The 27,340-nt window shown below is 40.5% G+C and overlaps 1 protein-coding gene and 1 long non-coding RNA gene across 5 annotated transcripts in view; one reads left to right on the top strand and one right to left on the bottom strand.

Moving 5' to 3' along the window:
- The window catches only part of LOC307113874, a 35,339-nt gene extending 34,728 nt beyond the window's left edge, over positions 1-611 (bottom strand). The window contains exon 1 of one of the 2 annotated variants that reach the window (XR_013814909.1): positions 507-611. This is a non-coding gene — a long non-coding RNA (uncharacterized lncRNA). The remainder of the gene's footprint in view (positions 1-506) is intronic. The other variant, XR_013814910.1, reaches the window with a different exon arrangement.
- LOC307113872 (transcription elongation factor A protein 1) overlaps positions 1-27,340 on the top strand; it is a 63,953-nt gene that overhangs the window by 30,195 nt on the left and 6,418 nt on the right. The window contains exons 1-8 of one of the 3 annotated variants that reach the window (XM_079795856.1): positions 808-1,052; positions 11,898-11,960; positions 12,055-12,160; positions 17,232-17,319; positions 20,162-20,307; positions 21,657-21,713; positions 22,891-23,045; positions 25,236-25,382. In XM_079795856.1, coding sequence (XP_079651982.1) covers positions 990-1,052; positions 11,898-11,960; positions 12,055-12,160; positions 17,232-17,319; positions 20,162-20,307; positions 21,657-21,713; positions 22,891-23,045; positions 25,236-25,382 — 825 coding nt within the window. In that variant the 5' untranslated portion in view covers positions 808-989. Of the gene's footprint in view, positions 1-807; positions 1,053-11,897; positions 11,961-12,054; positions 12,161-17,231; positions 17,320-20,161; positions 20,308-21,656; positions 21,714-22,890; positions 23,046-25,235; positions 25,383-27,340 lie in introns of those variants that run through there. The other 2 variants (XM_079795855.1, XM_079795859.1) reach the window with 2 other exon arrangements.

Here is a 27,340-nt window from a genome sequence, read left to right as displayed (position 1 = left end):
CCCATTGCCACGATGCGGGTGTTGTTGTGCTTCATTTTGTTTGAAAGGTCCCTGAAACTATCCTAGGTGTTTCTGGGGCCTCTTGGGAGGGACTCTGGTGCAGGCCGCTGTCAGACACTACCTGTGAGTGCCCCTGGGCAATGTGTTTGTAGCTGCAAGAGATCCACAGTTTATGGTTGCCTCTCCCGGAGGATGGTGTGCACAGGAAGGACCAAAGCTGTGCACCAGGCAGGCTTTTGCCAGCCCCAGCCCCAGCCCCAGGGGATGACCTAGGGGGTGGGGGTGGGTAAGAGCTGGGAGGAAAATGGGAGATAATCTGTTAATACTATCAACAACAAGAAAAATGTTTAAAAACACGAAGGGAAAACTTAAGAGGATTAAACCCAGATGATAAACGGCTCTAGGGCTATAGGGAGGGGTGTCTGTTTTCCCAGGTCGTCTACGGAGAAGAGGCTTGGGTTTCACCGGTTTTAGAAAAAAAAACCAGTTCCATTCTGCAAACCCACCTCAGTTCAGAGCTCCGCGGGCCTCCGCAGGTTCCAGACCTTCGGGCTCCTCGGGAGACCAGCCCGGGGGGAAGCTTCCCTCTGCGAGGAGGCGGGCCCGGGAGGAACGCGCGCCAAAAGTCCGCCTCGCAGCCCGTAGGCTTTCCCGGCGGCCTGGCGGGAAACGCCGACGCCGGGCTCGCTCGCCGCCCCGCCGACGCGGCGCCGGCCGGCGCCCCGGCCCGCCCCTCCGCATCGATCCCCTGTCGATTGGTAGCGCCTGCACGGAGCGCGCGGAGCTTGATTGGCGCTGCCTGTGGGGGCGGAGCCGCCGCCGCCGCCGCCGCCGCCGCCGCCGGCTGGGTTCTGGGGGAAGGGCCTAGGCCGGGCCTGCCTTGTTGGGCTCGCCGAGCGCCCGAGCTCGCGTCCCGCCGACGTCCCTGCCCCAGTTTCACCCGCTCCCCGTCCCAAACGGGCCGGGCACGGCGAAGACCCGCCGGAGCCATGGAGGACGAGGTGGTCCGCATTGCCAAGAAGATGGACAAGATGGTGCAGAAGAAGAACGCGGTGAGCGCGGCGGGCGGCGGGCGGCGGGCGGCGCGGGCCGGCTGGGAGGTCGAAGGGAGGCCGGGCGGCGAGCGGAGGCCGCGGGGACGGGACGCGGTGGGTCCCCGGCCGGCCCGAGGAGGGTCCCCGGCCGGCCGACGGCAGCCCTCCTGGCGTGGGAAGCCGGCGTGGACGGCGCCCGCGTCCGGGAGAAGCGTCCCGGGGGAGGTCCCGCGGCCCCGCGGCTGCGGGCTTTGGGACCGGTTCTGGGTACTTGCAAGTCCCTCGTTGTTACTGCCGCGGATTTAAACCTAACCGAGGCAGTCTCCCCTTTTGTTGTAGGTTTTCATGGTAGTAAACCCTCACTAAGCTAGCTTAAGAATTGCACAGTACAGAAAGTCCTCACTTTGAAGACTTCATTCTCTTTCCCGTGATTGTGGGCCGACAGCTAGAACCGACATCCCACAGAGGTTCGTGATCTGCTTTAGAAACATCAAGCTGATCGAGTGTGAAATCCCGGGGATCTTCCAAAGGAGATCCCGGAACTTGTCAGGTGGTATAGTGTGTGCAGAGGAGCTGGGACTAACGCGTTAAAACTAGGGTGTGCGGGTCGGTGGATTTGGACAGATGGCATGGCTGGGCGTTAACGAAGTGGTTTACAGTTAATACCAGGGGGCGTTATCTTAATTTGTTTTTGATCATGTGTTTATGTGAACATGTTCTCTTGTGGCTCGTTTGAGGCTTGTCATCCAGTTCCTGCACTTTTGTCCACTTGTCTGTGCCACTTTCGATTCCTGGCTTCCGAGTCCCTACGTTTTCTTTGCTAAACTTCCACGGTTGTGGTTCCACCGGGCTCGGCGCATTTTCGTTATCAGCATACCTGAAATAACTCATTCCCACCTGTGAAATGAGTTCCATGTCAGACTAACGGGAAGTAGGAAAGGGATGCTGATTTGTACAGCACTGCGGAGCTGCCAACCAGATGTGCAAAAGGTATCTTTTTTTTTTACAGAAGAAGAAACTGAGTCAGAGCTAAGTAGCTAAGCAGTTTGGAGTTAGCCAGCATCCCATCCCGGCTTCCTACCGGACAGCATGCCAGAGCAGGAAGTAGTGTTTACACTGAATGCTTAAGACCCCATAGTCTGTTCCTCTTTTCCTTGAACAGGTGCATCACCCAGTATTTAATTTTGTGCTCTGTTCATCTGTATTTGCAATTTGGCCTTTTAAAGTATTTCCTGTTTGTTTTCTGTTCTAGACATGATTTCTGCTAGGTACGTTTCCTGTTGATTTCCCTTTCATTCCCTGCTGCAGGTTGTGAGTTCTGGTTATTTGATAGGCTGAACATTTCTGGAAAGTTTTTCTGCTTTCCTGGAGTTCTTCAGACACCCAAGGTAGAAGGTCCCAGGGAAAAAGACAGTTTGTTGTTTTGTGTTTTTTTTTTCTCTAACTCAGGCTATAATGTGTAACCTTTAATCATCTAACACCGTGGTCGGCAAACTGCTGCTCGCGATGCAGCTCTTTGGCCCCTTGAGTGTGGCTCTTCCACAAAATACCACGGCCTGGGCAAGTCTATTTTGAAGAAGTGGCGTTAGAAGAAGTTTAAGTTTAAAAAATTTGGCTCTCAAAAGAAATTTCAATCGTTGTACTGTTGATATTTGGCTCTGTTGACTAATGAGTTTGCCGACCACTGATCTAACACATTATTTTTTTATTGAGAGAGATGGAAGAGACCCCGTTGTTCCACCTACCCATTCATTCATTCATTGATTCCTGTGTGTGTGTGTGTGTGTGTGTGTGTGTGAGCGAGAGAGAGACCCAAACCCGAAGCCTTGGTATATTGGGAGGACACTCTAACCAACTGAGCTACCAGGCTAGGGCTCGATAGTTTTACCTGCAGTTCACAAGTTATAAATGCATTTTGAGATCTGTGAGAGAATGAGGATCAACTGTACAGATAATCCTCAAATCTCATTTTTCTAATAATTCAAAACTTTTAACAGTATGAAAACTTTAATTGCTTAAGACCTCATAGTCTGTTCCCAAAGGAAGGCAAAATTGAGTGGGTGTCTTACATTTTATTTTCTCCCTTTTTTATATTACAGAAATTCAACTAGGCAAATAAAATAAAGAGAAAGGGAAATGGTCTGACTACCACCCGCCCTCCCAAAGCAAGTGTTCATAGTTTAACACAGGCGTCCTCAAACTACGGCCCGCGGGCCACATGCGGGTGTTTTTGCCGTTTTGTTTTTTTACTTCAAAATAAGATATGTGCAGTGTGCATAGAATTTGTTCATAGTTTTTTTTAAAACTATAGTCCGGCCCTCCAACGGTCTGAGGGACAGTGAACTGGCCCCCTGTTTAAAAAGTTTGAGGACCTCTGGTTTAACAAGTTGTTCTGGGGGTTGTTGGATTATGATTATTTGTTTCTTTTCTTGTGGTTTCCAGCTTTTCTCTGTGAGTTATTTTTATATTATGGAAAAGTAAATCTTGCTTGAAAAATAATAGTCTTACTGACATGTGTAAGTGCTGTTACTGGATATTGTGTGTTTCTTTAAAATACGTTTTTATTGATTTCAGAGAGAGAAGAGAAAGAAATAGAAACATCAATGATGAGAAAATCATTGATTGGCTGCCTCCTGCACGCCCCACACTGGGGATCAAGCCTGCAACCCTGGGCATGTGCCCTGATCAGGAATCAAATCGTGACTTCCTGGATCATACATAGGTTGATACTCAACCACTGAACCACACCGGCTGGGCTGGATATTGTTTTATTTATTTATGAAATATATTTTTATTGATTTCAGAGAGGAAGGAAGAGGTAGAGAGAGAGAAACATCAACGATGAGAGAGAATCATGGATCACCTGCTTCCTGCATGCCCCCCATTGGGGATTGAGCCTGCAACCTGGGCATGTGCCCTTGGCTGGAATTGAACCCAGGATCCCTTAGCCACAGGCCAACGCTCTTTTAATCCACTGATCCAAAACAGTCAAGGCTGGATATTGTTTTAATAAAACTAGATGTCATATTTTAGTAATAATAAAAACAGCTATCATTTATTGAGCTATTACTCTGAGCCAGCATTCTACTAAGTACTTACCTACTATATCTCATTTATTCCTCTGACAGTTTTGCAAAATGAGGGTTATCCCCATTTTAAAAATGAGGAAACTAGCCCTGGCTGTGTAGGCCAGTAGATTAGAACATTGTCCCGATATGCCATGGTTGCAGGTTTGATCCCTGGTCAGGGCACATAAAGGAAACAACCAATGAAGGCATAAAAAGTGGAACAACAAATGGATTTTCCTCCATCTCCCTTCCCCTCTCTCTCAAATCAATCAATAAAAATTTTAAAAAGACTGCTAACTAAAAAATAAAAGAAAAATGAGGAAACTAAATATTTAGAGAGTTAAGATAGTGGCCAAATGAAGATGTGAATTGAAATATGTTTTGCTCCAACGCCAATACTTCTCTGTTAAGCTTCAATGCCTTTCTACAAGACCCTTGCATCTCTCTTTGAACTCGGCATGGTGTCAAAAAGTTTGTTGCCACCAGTGCAATGCCAACAGAATTCCCAATTTGTGGTGCTGTGAAGGGAGAAACTTGATTCAAGTGAAGCTGCTCCAGTGAAACAGCTCAGTTGACACAGTTTGAAAACCCTGGAAATGCAGTAGAAACTGAAAATGCCCTCCTGGAGACAAAGGGGAGGCTGTCTTATATAGAGAAAAATGCCCGCGCCCTGTTCCTGATAGGTCTAATTTCATGCAAATGAAGACTCCCAAGTTCTCCCTGTTCTGATTGGTAATTCTGGAGCTGCTCTGGTTGGTTGGTAAATATGCACGTGAGGATATAGCTGCCAGCTTTTGATTGGATGGGGAAGGTCTCAGTCCATTAAGTTAAAATGCAATAGCAGGAGTTTATAAGGGTCTGCTCAGTTGACAGGAACACAATGCAGGAGGTTTGGCTGCTCAGGCTATGGCTTTCCCCTGAGGTATAGCTAGTGTGAGAGGTCTCTAAACAATGGCTGTTAGACTTTTTATGAATTTGGGCCCAATTAACCACAGGAGTCCTCTGGACAGGTATATTCTTTCTTGGGGTTGACAATGGGTATAATTAAGTGAATTTAAGACTGGGAAGTAAGGGTATTTACTCTTCTGGGGCAGATAGGTTTCTCTAAATACCTAATCAATATCCTGACCTGTACTACCCAGAATATTGCCCCCTGGGTATACTTGATCAGTATTAGCAATTTTACAAGTGTCCTCTCCTGAGGCCATGATGAACCACATAAGTTATTGACATTTTCACATATTGGTTATTTTTATTTTTTAAAATATATTTTATTGATTTTTTACAGAGAGGAAGGGAGAGGGATAGAGAGTTAGAAACATCGATGAGAGAGAAACATCGATCAGCTGCCTCCTGCACACCCCTGACTGGGGATGTGCCCGCAAGCAAGGTACATGCCCTTGACCGGAATCGAACCTGGGACCCATGAGTCCTCAGGCCGACGCTCTATCCACTGAGCCAAACTGGTCAGGGCCATATTGGTTATTTTTCACTTAGCTTTCTTCTTGTAATTATGACTTCATGCCATTATGCAAGTCTAATTCTATGTGGGTTCAAATTCTGGTTCTTCTGAATGTTAGCTGTGTGTGATCTTAGTTAATTTCCTTAACATCTCTAAAATGTTTTTCTTGATGGTAAATTGGAGACAATTTAGTGAAGATTAGATGAATATAAAATTCTTACCAGTGCATAAGATACGGTAATAGCTAAAAAACTTGGATTGTCTTTGTAAGGGATTTATGGCGCTACATTGTAGAAGCAGTCAGGTAAGAACTTAGAATTTTCAAGTTCATGGAGAGATTTTGTGAGTTGTGTTGAGGTTAATTTTTAAATTTAGGCACAGGGCAGAGTGGGATTAAATTTCAGGGAGAGAAATTGAAATTAGATGTTAGAATTTCATAGGAGCTGAGATTCCTGAAATGTGTAGGTTTCTAAGTCTTAACATATCCCGTTGAAAAAAGAAGCTTTGGTTTCCATATTAGGGTTAGAGTGATTAGCATAAATCAAAATTTAGAATGACTACAGAATCTTTTATAACAGTTTTCTTGAGATATAAAGTAAAATTCACTCTTTTCAAGTGTTCAATTCAGTGGATTTTAGTATATTCACAGATTTGTGCAACTATCACCACTATCTAAATTTGGAACATTTTCATGGCTCCAAAAAAAGAAACCAGTACCCATAAAGTAACCCATGAAGAAGTCACCATGTCTCCCCACCTTCCCAGCCACCAATCTACTTCTATCTCTATGGATACCTGTTCTGGCATTTCATATAAATGAAACCATACAATATGTGGTCTGTGACTTGCTTTCTTCATTTAGTATTTTCAAGGCTCTCTCATGTTAATAGTATATATCAGTACTTCATTCCTTTGTATTGCTGAATAGCGCTCCAGTGTACTAGTGGTTTTATCACATTTTAAGCTCTTTCCATTTTGACTATTATGAGTAATGCTGCTAAGAACGTTCTTGTACAAGTTTTTGTGTGGACATAAGTTTTCATTTTTGTTCCGTATGTACCCAGGAGTCGAATTGTTGGGTCATATAACTATGGATAACCTTTTGAGAAACTGCTAGACTATTTTCCATAATTGCTGTACCATTTTACGTCCTCACCAGCAGTGTAGTGAGGGTTCCAATTTCACCACATTTTCAATACATGTTATTAGCTGTCTTTTTTATTATGATCATTGTAGTGACTGTAAAGTAGTATCTCACTGTGGTTTTGATTTGCATTTCTCTGATCACTAATGATTATGAACATTTTTCATTGTTGGCCATATCTTTGGAGAAATGTCTGCTCAAATCCTTTGCCTATTTTTAAATTGTGTATTTATATTTTTGAGTTGTAAGAATTCTTTATATTTTGAATACTAGACCCTTATCAGAGATGGGATTTGCATATATAGTCTCCCATTCTCTTGATACTTTTGATAGTATCTTTTGAGATAGAGAAACTTTTAATTTTGAAGGCAAATTTATATATTTTTTCTTTTGTCATTTGTGCTTTCAGTGTGGAGTAATTACAAATTTGAGATCACATAGTAAAATAAAAATTCCTGTTTATAGTGATGTTGAGCAGTAACTCAAATATTTATAATTGTGTTTCCTTTTTAAAAAATACGTTTTTATTGATTTCAAAGAGAAGAAGATGGAAGGGGAGAGAGATGGAAACATCAATGATGAGAGAATCATTGATCAGCTGCCTGCTGCTGCACATCCCCTACTGGGGATCGAGCCCGCAACCTGGGCATGTGCCCTGACTGACAATTGAACCATGACCTACTGGTTCATTGGTCGATGTTCAATCACTGAGCCACACTAGCCAGGCTATAATTGTGTATCCTTTTTAAAAAAATCTTAATTTTTAAATTTTTGAAATCTCATAATTCTTACTAAGAAGTGTTTGAGTTGATTGAGCTTCAATATTGCTCACTTCTTAAAATGCTGGCTTATGGTTCTTTGAGAATTATTATTATGGTAGAAATAGATAATTCTTGTTATATTTTTGTATTCCTTATCATCCATCTCCTGTGTCTCAGGCACTCTATTTTGATATTTCATATGTGTTTATTACCTTATATGACCATTTTAACTATTTGATGTCAGTGTATTGTCTCACCTACATATAGGAAACTGAAGCCTAAAAAGGACAAATAACATTCGCAAGGTCTTATAATTAGGAAATGATAGTATGTGGATTTGAATCTAGATCTGTCTTTTATATAGCCCATATTCTTAACTGTATATTCTATTTTGCTCCCTTCTTAATATCTCCCGGAGAAGGATGTTTGTATCCTATGTAGTCTTGTATATACTGGATGCTCAGTACAAGTTTGAATACCATATTTTGTAAAAGTACTTACTTCTATTGACAAATGGGAGTACCAATGATGTAATAAAGTAGTGTAAGAGCGGCTGTTTATTTTTCAGGCAGTACTGTGAACTAAATTTGACTCTGGAAGGTAAGGTAGAATCTTTCTTTCTCTTGCATCATTATCTCTAGGAGATGCTGCAATCTAATAGACTTGACCTTTAGAGGCAGGTGATGATTAAGAAAATCTAGGCTATGCTATTGACTTCTAGTTCACAGGGCAGAACTACCACCTGTGGACCTGTGCAAACACTTCTTAGTAAGAATTATGAGATTTCAAAAATTTAAAAATTAAGATTTTAAAGGTCAGGAGACAGTAGTTCTTGTCCTTTTGTATTACCCATCAGTATGATCTTGGGCAAGTCACTTTCTTTTTCTGAGTTGTTTCTTTCTTTGTATAATTGAGGGTTTAAAGAAGACGCTCAAAGATTTCTGTTTTAAAATTTCCTAAAGTCAAGAAGGGTTTCTGTCTTGCTCACAGTTTTATCTTCCAACACAGAGCAGAACTTGAGTATTTGTTGAGAGGCAATAGAGTGTAATTTGACACAACTACATAGATCTCACTTTTTCTAGTTAGTAATCATGTGACCTTGTACAGACTTCTTAATTTATTTGGACTTTAATTTCATCATCTGTAAAATGGGGATAATTAAAGTACTATAGGGTTTATTGTGAAGATGAAATAATATATGCAAAATATTTAACAATACTTGGCACATATTAACACAGATTTTTGTCACTGAATTAATATATGATAATCTGTTCTTTGTCTTTTCTTAATTTTGATCATAGTTGTTTATTTCTTAAAGAAGCTTAATTGAAATATTCATCTTATTTTGTTAGAATACAGTGTAATTATGATAAAGGTCATAGTTTTATCCCACGAGTATTATTTAGCTTTTTCTTCCTTCCATAGTCTGTATCTCTAACGCCATTGTCACCAAAGAGATCTGAGTGAAAAGAGAGAGTGTGATGAAATTAATGCAAAGCTATTGCTTCTACTTGGAAAACAATTTAAACCTTATGCCACATTGCTGATGTATTGAAAGTATCACCTTTATATGTGACAGGCAGCATTATGGAAGCCTAAGGAGGGAGATTGTGCTTTTTAAGGGATTCCTAGAAGTGTGATTTTTAAAAATCTTTTTTTTTCTAATTCATCCTTAATCAGAAATGGATCAGAAAGTCCATGGAGACATGGGTAGAAGAAAAATGTCCATGGTAAATATAGGATATAGGTCCACAATCTCTTAAAACCTTTAGAGTCTGATATATTTGAGAATTCCAAATTTTTCAGATTTGGTAAAGCTAATTTTGTACACATAGTGTATTATTACATAATATCCTCATTGAGGTCTGGGCAGTTTCCAGTAATCAGACATCATTTCTATAATGAAATGCAATTTAAGTGGGATAAGTAGAGCATAAATAGCTTTATATCTGTCATATCTACATGTTACTGTCAAATGAGTTTATTGAAAACCTATGAGATATTTTTTGGTTTTCAAAGGGTTTTTTGATTTGGGGATTTATAGATATGAAATTGAAGATCTTATTAACTCATAAGAATGCCAAGACTATAGAAATGCTTGGTAAGTGTAAATATAAAGCCAATGTTAGCTTTTTAAAAATATACATATTTTTATTGATTTCAGAGAGGAAGGAAGAGGGAGAAAGAGATAGAAACATGAATGATGAGAGAGAATCTTTGATCGGCTGCCTCCTGCACGCCCACTATTGGGGATTGAGCCCACAACCCTGGCATGTGCCCTTGACTGGAATCAGTCCAAGCCAATGCTCTATCCACTGAACCAAACCGGCTAGGGCGAAAGTCAATGATAGCTTTATTTAACAACTACAATGTTCCCCTTTTTTAGTTGCCTGCAATAAAAAAATATATATATAGAATTTTAAAGTCAGAAGCGAATCATTAAAATCCTTTATAATAACCTATATCATAGTTTCTATTAAACTTAAGTTTTTATTTGTGAAGTACTGGGTTAAATTTAAATGATGTGATCTGTTTGTTGCTAGAAGAAAAGTTAACACTGTTTTATTCTCCACAGCCAAGTCCAAGATCTGTCAACTTTAAATGGAAAAATTATGTAACTGGAAGCCTTTACTTGATTTTATGTTTAAGAAATAATGATGCCATGAGATTCCGTGCTTGTTTCTTCCTGTGGGTGCATAATGAGGGACATGCTCTGCGGCTTTCTGTTTTCCTGGGGTATCTGTATTTCACTGACCCATAGGGTACCTCGTTTTCACATTTCAGAAAACAAAATGAGTAACATATATCTTTGGCCAGATAGATGTTAGAATATACTTTCACAGGCAGAACATCAAACCCAGCGTCAACATTTGCATAATAAGTGTCATCATGGGCTTGGAATAAAATCTGGGAGACATTAGTGAAGTGCTCTTTGAACTTCAAGGAACCAAATGGTTAAAAAACAGGGGGAATGAAAACGGCTAGCTCCACACAATACAAAGCCAGCTAAGAGCTAAGAGCTTTTGATTCTTTTATGGATTCTTTTATGAAATGCTGCATTACTGGTATTTTTGATACAACTTTTTGTAGGATAAAAACATAAATGTGATTACCAATAGAGCAGAATTCCTTCCCCACGCCCTGCTCTATCCTCCCCTTCCTTCTTCTCCCACCCTCACTGGTGTGGATGCTTGTTTTTAAAGTCATGTTAATAAAAATGTAAAAGCAAAGAAATAAATATTAAAATCTGAGTCATAAAGTGATTCATAAGCATTGGACTCTGAATGCAAAGTAGTTTTAGAAGCACCAAAGGCACTTTGTTTTGTTTATGTTTTTCTCTTTATATATGTGAAAGGTTAATAGAAAAATTCCAAGTCTAAAAGAATCCTATCCTATATAATAAAAGCCTAATATGCAAATCGACTGAACAGTGGAATGACTGGTCAGCGGGGGACGCAGCTGGCAAGTGGCCGGCACCAGGCCAGCCAAGGCAGGTGCCAGTGGGCAGAGGGAGAGGACAGCAATGGGGGGTACAGCAGCAACCAGCGGCTGCGGAGGGGCGATCAGGAGGCGGGGCCAGCTGCCCGTCAGCCGGCGCTGTCCCCCCCCCAACACCCCGCCCGCCAGTCACCTCCCACAGAGGGCGGTGGGGCGATGAGGGGGGGTGGGACTGAAGCTGCCCCCTGGTGGTCAGTGCTGATGGCTGGCGAGCACAGTGGAGGTGGTGGGAGCCTCTCACGCCTCCGTGGCAGCGCCAAGGATGCCTGGCTACGGCTTAGGCTCACTCCCCTAAGCCATCAGTCAGACATCCCCCGAGGGCTCCCGGACTGCGTGAGGGCGCAGGCCGGGCTGAGGGACCCCCCCTCCCCCCAATATTTGGAAAACTTTCTTTTTCTCTTCCTCTCTTATTATACACACACTAGAAGCCCGTTGCACGAAGTTTCGTGCAATAGACCTTCCTTCACCTGGCTGCCGGCACCAGTTTTCCGCCAGCACCAGTTTTCCTCTGGCCACCCGCCGATCGGAGTGCCTCCCGCCAGCGTGAGTTCCGCCACCAGCGCCTTCTGCTGGCCCCATGGGTCCTCCCGCAGCGCCGGCCGTTAGGGCCGACGGGAGGAACGGGGGGTGGGGACTCGTGAGTCCCCGCCTCCCGCTTCTCCCATCAGCCCAATCAGCCACCCCGAGTCCCGCCCCCAGCCTCCCACCGGCCCAATCATGGGCGTAGCGGAGTGATGGTTATTTGCATACTTCCCTTTTATTAGGTAGGATGTGTGTACACATATACATATATATGTGTGTGTGTTTACCTTTCTCATATGAATAACTGAGCTATAATGAGTTGTGAATAGTAAACCATAAATTTAAATTTCTAGTTAGTTTTTGCTTTACTGTCTGGGAAATTCAATATGAAATTATTTTACTTTATAGGCTGGAGCATTGGATTTGCTGAAGGAGCTTAAGAATATTCCCATGACCCTGGAATTATTACAGGTATATACTGCTATGTGTCATAATTTTTTAATAGGTAATTGTCATAACGTACTCAAATGTCTTCAATACCAATTTTTTTGTCATTTCCTTGCAGTCCACAAGAATTGGAATGTCAGTAAATGCTATTCGCAAGCAGAGTACAGATGAAGAAGTTACATCTTTAGCAAAGTCTCTCATCAAGTCTTGGAAAAAGTTATTAGGTATAATTGATCTTCCCTTATGTATATTTATGATGTTCTGGTTTATTCAAACATTTGGTTGAATAAGTGTGAAGGGGTGCTTGTTTGAACTCTTGGAGGGTTTTGCTTTTTAAGTTAGCCAAATTTAGTTTTCTTGTCTTTCAATATTTATAACTAGATTTCCTCTTTAAATAAGAAGACAATTTCTCCACAAAGGGAAGGTTGCCATACTTAAAAAAAAAATTGTCATATTTATTTTGTCATGTTCTCTTTTTCTCTATATGTACTCAAACACAAATTATTTTTTCTGAAATATGTTGCATCTATCATGCTTTACCCTTTAATACTTATATGTCTTTTTCCTTATAACAAGTTTATTTTCTTATGTAATCATAATACAGCAAATTCAGGAAATGTAACATAAGAATAGTACTTTAATCTACAGGGAATACTCTATTTTTGTCAGTTGACCCAATGTCCTTTATATCTTTTATGACGTTGACATGAAGAATACAAGCATGCTGTGCCCTTGGGGTTTATCTGCAATTTTCTCATGATTAGATCAGACTATGCATCCACAGTTACAATGCTACTTAAGTGTGTTGGTTCCTTCTTGGGGTTTGAGACCCAGAGGCATTGATGATGTAAATTTTGATTATCCAGTCAAGGTATGCACTGTATCGTTTATTATTTTTCCTCTTGTATCTAATAGGCATTCTGTGGGAGATACTTTAAGATCTTGAAACTATCTTGCTCCTCATCAGACCTCCCTACCCTTCCCCCCAAACTGTTTTTCATAGTGACAGTTGCAAAATAGTGATTTTCTCTGTCACTTCCTTAATACCTATAAATCATCATTCTGCTATGAGAAAGAACCTTCCTTTTATACCTCCCAGTTATTTATCTACTAGAGGCCTGGTGCACGGATTCATGCACAGGTGGGGTCCCTCAGCCTGGCCTGCACCCTCGCACAATCCTCCTGGGAGGGCCGCGGGAGGTTGGCCAGCCGGGGAGGGACCGCGGGAGGTCTCCAGGGCTTGTCCGGCCCGTCTTGCCCAGTCCCGATCGGCTGGACCCCAGCAACAAGCTAACTTACCAGTTTGAGCGTCTGCTCCCTAGTGGTCAGTGCATGTCATTGCGACTGGTGGAACTATCAAACGGTCAGACACTTGGCATATTATGCTTTTACTAGAGGCCCAGTGCATGAAATTTGTGCGCACGGGGGAGCGGGGGCGGTTCCCTCAGCCCAGCCTGCACACTCTCCAATCTGGGACCCTTCAGGGGATGTCCAACTGCTGGTTTAGGCCCGATCCCTGTGGGCCTAAACCGCCAGTTGGACATCCCACTCACAATCGGGGACCACTGGCTCCTAACTGCTCGCCTGCATGCCTGCCTGATCACCCCTAACTGCCCCCCTGATGGCCTGGTCACCCCCAACTGTCCCCCCCCCTTCCTGGCCTGGTTGCCCCTAAACCACCCCCCCTGCCGGCCTGGTCGCCCCTTACTCCCCCCCCCCCCCCCCCGGCCAGCCTGGTTGCCCCCACTGTACCCCCTGCCAACCTGGTCGCCCCTCACTGCCCCCCTCTGCTGGTCTGGTTGCCCCACACAGCCTGCTGCTCAGTTGTTTGGTCGTCTCTCACTAACCCCCCTGCCGGCCTGGTCGCCCCACGCAGCCTGCTTGTTCAGTTGTTGGTCGGCCCGCACTAACCCCCCTGCCGGCCTGGTCACCCCACGCAGCATGTTCGGTCGTCCATTCGGTTGTTTCGGTTGTGACAGTTGCTTAGGCTTTTATATATATAGATTATATAGGATTCTTGGTGTGGACACATGCCTTCCTTTTCTATATAATGGACATACAATGGATTATAATCCATTATTCCTATTTATATTGATATATACATTGTCCCAAATTTGACCAGCGGGCAGTTCTTTAAGCTGGCTCCTTTGTCCCTTTGACGAGCCCTCTTCAATTTTTTTTTTTTTACTCTCACATTTTGGTACACAAAATGTATTGGTCTCATTCATCTTCCTTGTCCAAGCCCTGGAATTAGTCATTTCTCTGATCAGTTATTGGCCTTACATGGAAGAGAAAATAGCTGAACCTTTTAAAATTTCCGAGGCCACAATAGTAATAACAAAAAACATAAGAACTTGGTAACTAGAAACTAAAAATTGTTAAGCCTATAAAATTTTTTTTTGCCTATAAAATTTGTCTGTTCTTAGGATAACAAAATGTAATATAAGATTCTGTGAATATATTAGTGCTTTTTGGCTTTTGCTGCTGCTTATAATTATTAAATTCTCATTTTTATTCTATATTTTATTTACTTTTATTAAATTTTCCTTTATATTTCATGTCCTTTTTTAAAAAAGTGTTTAATTAAATTAGTACATTAGACATGTATATAAGAAAAGTTAAAACAAGGGATCTGGAATGGATTACTTCAATTTACATTATTTTTAATGAAAAATAATGGTTCAGTTTCAAGCAGCCTTTCGGAATGAATTAAGTTCTAGAACCGAGGTTCCACTGTATTTATATTGTATTTTTAATGAAAAAAAATTGTATTTTTAAATCATAACTCATTTTTATTGATTTCCGAATAATCAATCCATTGTGTGACTATACAACAATTTAATCCCTTGCCTGTTAGATTTGTTGTTTTTAACTTCATGGCTATTATAAATAATGTCTTGGTGAATATCTTTCTGACTAAAGCTTTTTCTTTAGGATGTTATTAGATTTCTAGAAGGTTTACTACTGCTGCTACTAGGTAGCACAATTTTGAATACTTAAGATGTGCCAAGCGTTGATCTTTATTAGTGCATTTAATCCTCCCAACAATCCAGTGTGCTAGGTACTATAATAATCCTCATTTTATGATGAGGAAATTGAGGCACTGAGAGATTAAGCACTTTATGCACAGTTGGATTGGGACCAGTAGGCAGATCTGTTCACAGAAAGTCTGAGACCAGAGCTGGAGCACTTCCTGCAGCTATGTTGTATTACCCACAGCACTATTCAGATAGTGGGAATGTTTTTAAGGCTGTTCATACTTCTTATTGCTCTGCTTTCTGATTTACACTGTGCTAATTTATACTGTGCTGGAGCAGCTTGTACGATCAGTTTTATTGCTCTTCTGAGAGCTTTGGATCGTTGGTAGATAATATTGCATTGTTATATCACCTTTCAAATGCTTTCTACACTATTAATTTTTTTTAATCCTCACATGATATTTTTCTCCATTGATTTTTTTTTTTTTTTGAGAGAATGGGAGGGAGCAGAGGGGGAGAGGGAGAGAGAGAGAGAGAGAAACACCCATGTGAAAGAGACACATGATTGGTTGCTTTCCGCATGTGCCCCAACTGGCCAGGAGTCAATCCTGCAACCCAGGTATGTGCTCTTGACCGGAAATTGCAGGCCAGTGCTCTAATCAGCGAGCACACTGGCCAGGGCTCTAACCTTTTACTTTTGAAATATTTCTTTTTTTTATATATATATTTTATTGATTTTTTACAGAGAGGAAGGGAGAGAGAGAGTTAGAAACATTGATGAGAGAGAAACATCAATCAGCTGCCTCCTGCACACCCCCTACTGAGAATGTGCCTACAACCAAGGTACATGCCCTGGACCGGAATCGAACCTGGGACCCTTCAGTCCGAAGGCCGATGCTCCTCTATCCATCAAACCAAAACTGGCTAGGGCTTGAAATGTTTCTTAATCTTTGCTGTATTCTTTAATGTCATTATTGATCTTTGTTTTCTTCATAACACTATAGCATCTTTTATGTTTGGGTTTTTTTTAGGTGAATTTTAGAGAACAATGGGGCAGTAAAATAAGTATGTGAAAACTAAAGCATACACTTAGCATAGGATATTTGAATTCAGGTTTGGTAACCCTAACCTTTATGAGATAAATTCTAGAATTGAGATTTGGACCAAACTCTTTCAGTTACTCATCCAGAATAGCTATTAGAATCATCTGAGGGACTTCAAAATTTTGATGCTCATGTCTCACTGCCAGAGATTTGGGTTGAATGGCTCGGGATGGGAGGATGATGAGGATATGCTTAAAAGTTGCCTCGGTGGTGCTAATATACAGCTGAATGTATGTTCTTCTGTATTTTCTACAGAGATGTGGAGAATCGAATTATTTGTATATTTCTTATTACTTAGGTAGAGATAAAAAATTATTCAGTAGATCCAAACATTTTCTGAACCCAGTTTCGAGGCTGTTTTGGTTGATTTAAAACCTGAGTGTTTCTTTTCTTTTTTTAAAAATATATTTTATTGATTTTTTACAGAGAGGAAGGGAGAGGGACAGAGAGTCAGAAACATTGATCAGCTGCCTCCTGCACACTCCCCACTGGGGATGTGCCCGCAACCAAGGCACATGACCCTGACCGGAATCGAACCCGGGACTCTTCAGTCGGCAGGCCGACGCTCTATCCACTGAGCCAAACCAGTCAGGGCTGAGTGTTTCTTTTCAGTTCTTAAATATTGCATTGGCCCAATCTATTTTATGTGCTTTATTACCCAGTTTTAATTGTTCACCTCCTTAAGTCTTAAAGCCAGAGCACTCTGTATTACCTTACATATTACTTAAGATTGAGGAAGTGCTGGGTAGGCTTTACTAATCATGAAAGACTTTCTATGAAAATGTTTTTGTTACTACCCCTGAAACCTTTATTTATGTTTTGGTACCACCTTAAATTTTTTGCCTTCATGAAAAATTATTAAAACAATATTGCTATATATACTTTGTATTTTCATTGTTATGACAGTGCTGCTATTTTTTTCCATATTTTCCTTCCCTTTGTATACTTTTCCTCTCTTTTAGGGTCCATTGACATACAAATATACAGTTTCCACCAGATGAGGGAGTTTATTTGGGAATGCTGACAAGCATTCATTGTAACAAATAAATACCCAAGTACATATGATAAAAGAATAGCTTACATAAATTTTATTTACTTGTTGAAAACTTAGGATTTTAGTTTTTTTGTTTCGTAAATAGCCTGATAACATGTAGTAGTTCAGTTTTGTTTTGTTTAACAAATGCTAACAACTTAAGGATTTCATAAATTTTTAGATGGACCATCAACTGATAAAGATCCTGAGGAAAAGAAAAAAGATACTACAATTACATCACAGAATAGCCCTGAAGCAAGAGAAGAAAGGTATTTTGCTCCATGGGAATTCATTTATGTTGAAAGTCATAGTTTTACGTCGTCCCACTTCCTTGGTCTTATGACCCCATATCTGTACTCCTTTGTTTTCTAATCTATTGGAATTAGCCATATATTTTGAAATTTCTTAGAAAACTTCTTGGAAGTTTAAAGAGAGTTAGAAGATCCTATATAACTAGAAGAAATTATTTGCATTGTACTCAACAAGTTTAATTGAATGGAATCTCTTGGGTAGTAGTACTACCAGAATTGGCAGTGAAGGTACTGATGAGGGATTCAAATGGTTTCATCCTCTATTTACCACATTTCTGTTTCAGATTTTTAAATTTTTTGTTCCTGGATCTAATTTTCCTTTTTATTATTTTATTTCTCTTTCCAGCTTAGCTATTTGTCATAAGAACTGAAAATGTGACGTTCAGTAATGAAGGATTAAAATTGTTTTGCAGATCTTAGGAGCCCTTTGCATTTATTCTTTCTTCTCACAGATATGAACTGTGATATCCAACACATTGACGTAAAATGTGATATGCCTCGTAGATTAAAAACAGTTCCTCTGTTCTTGGAAAGCTTATACTTAGTTCCACACCTGACACTGATTTTTAGGCAATAGTTCTCAAAGTGTGGTCCCTGGAAGAGCAGGGAACCTGGCAACTTCAGCAAAGCAAATTCTTGGGCGTTACCCTAGAACAGTGGTCGGCAAACTGTGGCTCGCGAGCCGCAGTTTGCCGCTCTATTGACTAATAAGTTTGCCGACCACTGCCCTAGAACTACTGAATTGGGAATTCTGGAAGTAGGGCCTAGAAATATGGTTTTGTTTTTGTTTTTGTTTTTGTTTTTTAAATATATTTTTATTGATTTCAGAAAGGATGGGAGAGAGAGATAGAAACATCAGTGATAAGAGCCAATCATTGATCGACTGCCTCCTGCACGCCCCCTACTGGGGATGGAGCCTGCAAATTGGGTATGTGTCCTGACTGGGAATTGAACCCATGACTTCCTGGTTCATAGGTTGACGCTCAACCACTGAGCCACGCCAGCCAGGCTAGAAATATGTTTTTAACAAACTTTTCAAGTGATTCTGATGCACTCAAATTTCAGGCTACCTTTTTAACTTCATTTATTTCTCAATATTTTCCCAAAATTGATAATGTACTCATTTTTTTTAGTAGCTAAAAATATATATCCCATACACTGCTATTTTACATATTAATACTAACTAAACTTGATAATAAAAGAGGTAAGCTAAGGGTAGGATTAAACACCAGTTAATAAAATTTATTAGTTTTTCTAATTATTTTGAGATAATTTTAAACTTTTAGAAAATTTGTAAGAGTAATACTGAGAACTACTAATTGCCCCAATATTTACACTGAGTGGCCAGATTATTATGATCTCTGAATGCATAATAATCTGGCCACTCAGTGTATGTGTGTGTGTATTAGAGGGGCCCGGTGCATGAATTTGTGCATGAGTGGGGTCCGGCCATCCTGGCCAGGGAGGGGACATGGGCGGTTGGCCGGCCTGCCTGCTGGTCGAATTCCTGGTCAAACTCCTGGTCGAGGGGACAATTTGCATATTAGCCTTTTATTATATAGGACTAGAAGCCCGGTGCACAAAATTTGTGCATGGGGGCAGGGGGTGTCCCTCAGCCTAGTTTGTACCCTCTACAATCTAGGACCCCTTGAGGGATGTCCGACTGCCCATTTGGCCTAAACGGGCAGTCGGACATCCCTCTCACAATCCAGGAGTGCTGGCTCCCAACTGCTCGCTTGCCTGCCTTCCTGATTGCCCCTAACCGCTTCTGCCTGCCAGGCTGATCACCCCCTAACCACTCCCCTGCCAGCCTGATTGATGCCTAACTGCTCCCCTGCCAGCCTGATTGCCCCTAACTTCCCTCCCCTGCTGGCCTGGTCACCCCTAACTGCCCTCCCCTGCAGGCCTGGTCACCCCCAACTGCTCTTCCCTGCAGGCCTGGGTCCCCCCAACTGCCCTTTACAGGCCCGGTTGCCCCCAACTTCCCTCCTCTCCTGGCCTGGTCACCCCCAACTGCCCTTCCTTGCAGGCCTGGTCCCTCCCAACTGCCCTCCCCTGCTGGCCATCTTGTGGCGGCCATCTTGTGTCCACATGGGGGCAGCCATCTTGTGTGTGGGAGTGACAGTCAATTTGCATATTACTCTTTTATTAGATAGGATATACACTGAGTGGCCAGATTATTAAGTGTTCAGAGATCATAATAATCTGGCCACTCAGTGTATATGCGTATGATACACACACACACACAAACTGGTGTTATTTTGAATAAAATAAGTCATTTGTAGGCATATGCTCTTTATGCCCCTAAATGCTAGCTACAGCAATGTGTGTTTTCTAAGATCAGGGACATTTTCTCACATGTAACCACAATAAAGCTATATATATCCAGAAATTAACATTGATACCTTTTTTTAATCCAAATACCTTATTCATATTTCAACAATGTCTTTTATTGCAAGAGAAAAAGATATCATATTCTCTGGAGCTGTCATATTCCCTTCAACCCTTTCCCAATAAGATCTTTGTTTTTCATTTATTGTATTGAACTATGTGTATTTTCTATATTAAAATATTGTTTAATTTTTAAAAGAATCAAGGTCAAATGTTTAGTTGGTTAAAAAAAGCAATGACTTCTCTTATCTTTACTAAAATTTTAACTTTTTAATTGATATGCAGGCAATTTTTGTAATGCAAGAGTCACTATCTCATTTATTTAGGCCAAAAAATTATTTTTAGAGAGTGATAGTAATGATGTTAATTTGAGTTTTATTTTTATTTATTGTGTGTGTGTGGATGTTAGTAGCTCCAGTGGCAATGTAAGCAGCAGAAAGGATGAGAGGAATGCTCGAGATACTTACGTGTCATCATTTCCTCGGGCACCAAGCACTTCCGACTCTGTACGGTTAAAGTGTAGGGAAATGCTTGCTGCAGCTCTTCGGACAGGAGGTAAGTTTCGTATATGTTATTTCAGTGCTCAGTCCTTTGATCATCATCACTACCAATGCCATGTGCACCTCCATATTTCTCTTTTACAAGCGGCATCCCATTGATAGCTGACCACCACTACTTAGCTTAGCTCAGGGAGTAGTAGTTGTTAGTAGGGGTTGCTAAAGGCAGAGAAGTAGGTATAGACATACTGAGGCCTTTCCCTATCACTTTATAATTCCAAGAAATGGATTCCTTCCAATGTATGGATGTTTCCTGATTCATAGTAATTGAAACTTTTTTTATAAATATTTCCCCCTCACGTTTTAGTCTACAGACTATTTCCCCCTTCCCCATAGACAGTTAATGATACTGTATTTTGGTGACATTGTTAAATGTTGGTATGACATATAGTATATCAGTTTTGTATTCATAATTTTATTTTCTACTTTTTTTTAATTTTTTTAATTTTTTTTATTGAGGTATTATATGTGTACATATCTTACCATTACCCCACCCCCCACCCCGCACCCATACATGCCCTCACCCCCCAGAGTTTTGCGTCCATTGTTTATGCTTATATGCATGCATACAAGTCCTTCGTTTGATTTCTTATCTCCCCCGCCTCTCCCTAACTTTCCCCCTGTAATTTGAAAGTCTGTTTGTTGCTTTACTGTCTCTGTATCTATCTATTTTCTACTTTTTTTAAAAAGGAAATGAATCTTGATTTATATATGAGAGCTCAAATTTAGTTTAAAGGTATTTTTATTATGTAAAAATTTGGCTTTAAAATGTCATATACAAGAATATTTACTTACCATCTTAAAGAAATTCTTTTTTTTTCTATTATACTGAGCCATAGTTAGTATGACCTACTTTTCTCCTTTCTCTGCCCTTTCTACATTGATTCCCTTATTTTTTATATATTTTTCTCTTTGTATTTCCTCCTATTCTTTTTAATATTTGCATAGAATTCTTCTGAGGGTGAACATATATGTGCGTGGCAGATGAAATGAATGGCTTCTTTTCATTGAAGCCTGAACCACAGGACATGAGACAGTTTTTTCTATAACTTTTTTCTACTCTTTGCTGGAGCCAGCCAGACTGTATGGAGTTATGAAATGAGGAATTACCTTCTAGATCACTTACCCACTCGTGCGGGATAAGGAGCACTGTGGACATTAGGTGAATCCAGAGGCGTCATTTAGTGGATAAAGAGACCAGATTCTAATGAAACTAAACTAAAAGGATTCTTTATAGACGGCAAATGGGTTGAAGAAATAGGAATGCAGTTTAATTTACTCTGTATTGATTTTTAAAAAATATGTTACAGTCACTTATTCTTGATAATTCTTTGTGTCTTCGTTTAGATGACTACATTGCTATTGGAGCTGATGAAGAAGAATTAGGATCTCAAATTGAGGAAGATATCCTTTGTGTCTATATGCATAATTGTTTAATCTGTTAGATGAATTATAAATTTTTCTTTCTGTATAAAATTTTTTATTTTTATTTTATTTGTGTTCTTGAGTTTCTATGTTGATTGTATTGTTTTGATCGCAAAGGTGAGGGTCATCCATGTCCTTTTTATTCTTTTTGTTTTCCTGTCATTCAAAAGTAAAGCACATAGTATTGATAGCGTTTTTATTTTTCTGCCATGCAAATGAAGTTGTGCAAAAGGGCAAGGAAACCACACACTACCTGTGTGAAATAGGATTTCACATTTTGGGGGAACTCAGTAAAGATACACAATCTCCTGAGCTCACTTTCCCAGGGAAAGGGCTCTGAGAGAGGAGCTTTCCATGTAAGTGCGGGAAGCAGGGGACATCTAGGTGACAGTGGTGGAAATAGCCTCGTTAGAAAGGGGCCTCCTTGGGCTCAGCCTCTGCTGTGGCCTAGTCTTTTGTTTTTTTAAATCCTCATCCAAGGATTTTCCATTGATTTTTAGAGAGAGTGGAAGAGAGAGAAACATCAATGCGAGAGTGGCACATTGATTGGTTGCCTCCTGCACACAGGATCGAGCCTTGCAATGGTGGTACGTGCTCTTGACCAGAATGAAACTCGGGACCCTTCAGTCCGCAGGCTGACAGTCTATCCATTAAGCCAGATCGGGTAAGGCTGTGGCCTGTTCTTGTGAGAACAATCTGCTAACCTAGCTTTTTGCTAAGCTGGGGGAGGAAATGAACCTTCAGGGCCACCATGAATGGTCTCTTATATGGTCCTCAAGAGAACTGTAGTGCTTAACACTTTTAGGATCCTCGGTAGAATTCATATTTGGGCAAGTTAAAGCTTGTATTAAGTTCAAGCTCTTTTTCAAAAGTTTTCTAAGATTGAATACTTGAGTTTCTTTTTGAAACAATTTTAATTTGTGTGCTTGTGGCAATAAACATTAAGAAGAAAGCATTGCTCATTCATAGCCTAAAGGTATAATCACTATTATTTGTCAGTTACAAATCGAGGAATCTGGTAGAAACAGCCTTGTTATTAACCTAATAGAAATTTGAAACGGATATTTGTAAACTTAAAAATTTCAGAAATTTTGGCAAAATAGGAAAAATTAATTTTACCTTTATAATTTAACATTTTTTCCTTAATGGTCTATACCTATATATCAAGAAATAAGGAATACAGACATGAAATACAAAAATAGAGTACGAAGTAGAATATCAAATCTTAAGGATGCGAAGAATCCAAATTTAAGGAAAAATGTGCTGTGTGGTAATATCTCTCCTGACTTATTTGCTAGAATGACGGCAGAGGTGAGTGTATCTGTATATAACGTTTCCATGATGCCAAGTGTAAAGTCTGTTTAATCATAAAGTGCTACATGAATACTGCCTGTACAAGAAATCATTAGCTATTCTGATGAACTTATTTATACAGTATATTAGACAAATACTTAAGGACATTGAATCTCTTGTCATCAATACTTTATCCTTTCCATGACTGTACCATGATTTTGCCTTAAATTATTGTCTGAAGACAAAGTGTTATAATTTATTATGGATTCATATAGAATCGGAAGTTGAATTTCTAATTGCAAACAGACTTTGAAATCACTAAGTTCTTTCTATGGTTAAACCCTACAAAATTGGTGACATCTTACTGACTTTTCTTTAAATTTCTATAGAGAATGATGGGGAAAATGAAATTTATAGTTGGCTATTTATAGACATAGCTATTCATAGATAAAAGCTGTAGTGTTTCTATAATCTCATTAAGCATTCAAGAGTGAATTTTTTTCTGTATAGCTAATAAAAATTGCTACATATTTTAATTGTATTAAAAACTCATTAAAAGTTATTTTAAACTTTCACAAAATAGGGAACATAGTGTAATGAAATCCCATATACCTGTCATCCAGGCTTCAAGTATTTTCAAGAATTTGTACCCTTTCATCTATCCTTTTTCTTCTTTTCTCCTGAATTATTTTCAAGCAGCTCTCAGACATGTTCTTTTACCTCTACATGCTTGAGAGGTATCTTTAAAAATATGATATTTTTCTTACATAGTGTCATCACCACTTCCAACAAAGCTATCGCTAATTCTTTGATATTACCTAATACCTAGTTCATATCCTATTTTTTCTGTATTAGGATCCAAAGTCTGCACATTACCTTTAGTTTATGAGTGTGTGTGTATGTGTGTGTGTGTTTGTGTATATCTAAAACAATTTCTTCTATCCCTGCCCCTGCTTTTTTCTTCATGACATTGACCTGTTGAAAAACCCAGTTTATTTCTTCTGTATCCTACAGTATGAATTGTCTGTTCTTCCTCATGAGGTTATTTAACTTTTCTGTCACACTTTCTGCTAAACAGGAAGCTAGTTCTATAGGCTTGACTATAAGTGGTGCTTTTTACTTTATATTGTATCACATCAGGAGTCACAATTTCTCATTGCTCTGCTCTTAGCATTCTGAGATTCATCAGTGAGTTTGGGTACTAACAGCCTGTTTCCTTCATTGTAAAGTTCTCCTTTGCCTTTTCAGTGGTTCCCAACATGGGGCACACGCCCCACAGGGAGGGCATTTTGATTTTTAAGGGGGGCAATTTGAGAATGAGTTATTAACAGTGAATTTTTTGCATTTCTTATGGTTATAGGGGCCTCATATACAGTATATAAGTATAAATTGTGACATATTTATGCATTTCATTTCTCTATTATGTTTTGAAACTTTATTTGCTATTTTTTCATATCACTTCATATTATTATTATTTTAACAATTTCTTAGTGATTTCTTCCTCAGTACTTCAACTGTCCTTTTGTTCTTTTATTTTCCTCTGTCGTGGATGCCATGTTCTTTGGAAGCTTGTTTAGATCAAGTCCAGCTATCAGAATGAGGAGTTGGTGTCCTAGTAACTGCCAGTGGGGGCTTTTCTTGCTGTTCTTGCAGTGATTGTGTGCTCTCCTTTCTTAAATATCATCATGTTCTTGTGATTTTATCCAGTCGGGATTGATTCTTTACAGTAATTTATTTTGATGGCTGGAGAAATTGTCCTGTCTTTGGCCAATGGGAGCTCCTTCATTGTAGCTCCTCTGTTTATTTGACTTGAAAGTCTTAGGTAACTTCTGTGCATTCCGGCACAAGAAAATGGCTTATCCTGTGCATTTCTTGACTCAAACCTGGAACCAGACATTTCTCTATAGGTCCTTGTGTCTTTTTGTGGGAAGGCAATGGTGCATCACAGTCTGACACTGGTGGTGCTTATTGCTACAGGATTGCATTGTTCATAAGCCTTTAAGTCATAATTAAAGGAAATTTTTACATTTGAAGAAATTTTAAAAGAAAGCAAACTCTAACTACTTTGAGGGAAAATATTAACATTTCACTTTTAAAACTTGAAAAGTTGATTTTGGTTTTATTATTATTAAGCTAATTGATCATAAAAAGCTTTCAAGATATATTAGAAGACACCTATAACTGAGTATTATGCCACCTTTCTAATAGGAAATGGCTAGTGATGAGCTCAAAGAAATGAGGAAAAACTTGACCAAAGAAGCCATCAGAGAGCATCAGATGGCCAAGACGGGCGGAACCCAGACTGACTTATTCACATGTGGCAAATGTAAAAAGAAGAATTGTACTTACACACAGGTTTGTGCTTGCTTATAAAGTCTTATTTTTATATTAAGAATCCTTGCAATTTGTTTCAAAATAACAAGTGATAATAATTATCAGTATACTTTGATATTTTTTAAGAGGAAATGTGATCTCAAGGGTAAGAATGCTTTTTTAATATTAACAGATTCCAATTAGTTATACTTTCATGGAAATTGTTACTGCGAAAGCTATATCAATTAAGTAAAATTTATAAAATATAGAATTTAGTAAAATGGCCATGTTCTTTCTCTAAGGTTAATAAATAGTTGGAAAAAAAATAGTTGATTACCTGTGTTGGTTAGTATATAAACAGGTTATCATTCTTTTTATTTGGTAGGCTCTTATCCTATATAATAAAAGGCTAATATGCAAATTGTCCCCTCAACCAGGAGTTCGACCAGGAGGCAGGGCCGGCCAACTGCCCGTGGCCCCTTCCCACGGCTGCCCCCGCCCCTGATTGGCCCCCCACCCGAATTGGGGGCGGGGCCAGCTGACCAACCTCCAAGGTCCCCTCCCCCTGGCCAGCCAGACCCCACCTGTGCATGAATTCATGCACCGGGCCTCTAGTAATTTAAAGAATGTTCTTTATTCTCCCTTACATAGACTTTGAGTACTTTTAGCTAAAGTGGTTTCCAAATAAAATCTTTAAAAATCATATTAGCTTATTTATTTACTAGAGGCCCAGTGCACGAAATTCGTGCACGGGGAGGGGGGGGGGGTTGGGGTGTCCCTCAGCCCAGCCTGCACCCTTTCCAATCTGGGACCCCTCGAGGGATGTCCAACTGCCCACTGGGATTGGGCCTAAATGGGCAGTTGGGTATCCCCCTCACAATCCGGGACTGCTGGCTCCCAACTGCTCACCTGCCTGCCTGCCTGATTGCCCCTAACTGCTTCTGCCTGCCAGCCTGATCAACCTCTAACCACTCCCCTGCCAGCCTGATCGATGCCTAACTGCTTTCCTGCTGGCCTGGTCACCCTAACTCCCCTCCCCTGCTGGCCTGGTCACCCTAATTCCCCTCCCCTGCAGGCCTGGTCACCCCTAACTGCCCTCCCCTGCTGGCCTGGTCCCTCCCAACTGCCCTCCCATGCAGGTCTCGTCCCTCCCAGCTGCCCTCCCTTGCAGGCCTGGTCCCCCCAAACTGCCCTCCCTTGCAGGCCTGGTCACCACCAACTGCCCTTCCCTGCCGGCCTGGTCACCCCTAACTTCCCTCCCTTGCCAGCATGGTCACCCCTAACTGCCCTCCCCTGCCGGTCCGATTGCCCACAGCTGCCCTCCCCTGCAGGCCTGATCGCCCACAGCTGCCCTCCCCTGCCAGCCATCTTGTGGTGGCCATCTTATGTGTTGGAGTGATGGTAAATTTGCATATTACCTCTTTATTATATAGGATTTTTGTTGCGTTATCTCTTTAATTTTTTAAATTAAATTTTTAAAAAATTTTAATTGTAAAAGAAACAACTTAAAATTTACCACGAGGCTCCAGAATGCTTCCTCTTGCAAAACTGAACCTCTATACCCATTAAACAGTAACAACTTCCCTTCCCCCCTTCTCCCCAGGTCATGGCAACCACCAATTTCTGAATTTGACTATTCTAGGTAGTCAAATGGATAAATGGAGTTACATAGAATCTGTATTTTTGTGACTGGCTTATTTCACTTAGCATAATGTTCATAAAAGTTTATCCATATTGTAGCATGTGCCAGAATTCCTTCTTAAGGCTGTATAATAATCCATTGTATTAGTGTAAAAATAACATCTTTTAGACATTGTTTTCAATTTTGAGAATATATATATTCAGAAGTGGGATTGCTGGATCATGTGATCATAGCAGACATTATGACCTATCACAAATAGGCCATCCTGCTCTACCATCCAATGCCCTCAATGGTCCACAGAGGTGACGTTGGCCATATAGATGCTCAAGGCATCATTGTTGTCTGTGTACCCATGGGT

The sequence above is a fragment of the Cnephaeus nilssonii genome (genome assembly GCF_951640355.1).
Source record: "Cnephaeus nilssonii genome assembly, chromosome: 18".
NCBI lineage: Eukaryota > Metazoa > Chordata > Mammalia > Chiroptera > Vespertilionidae > Cnephaeus > Cnephaeus nilssonii.
This window is presented reverse-complemented; position numbering and strand designations above follow the sequence as displayed.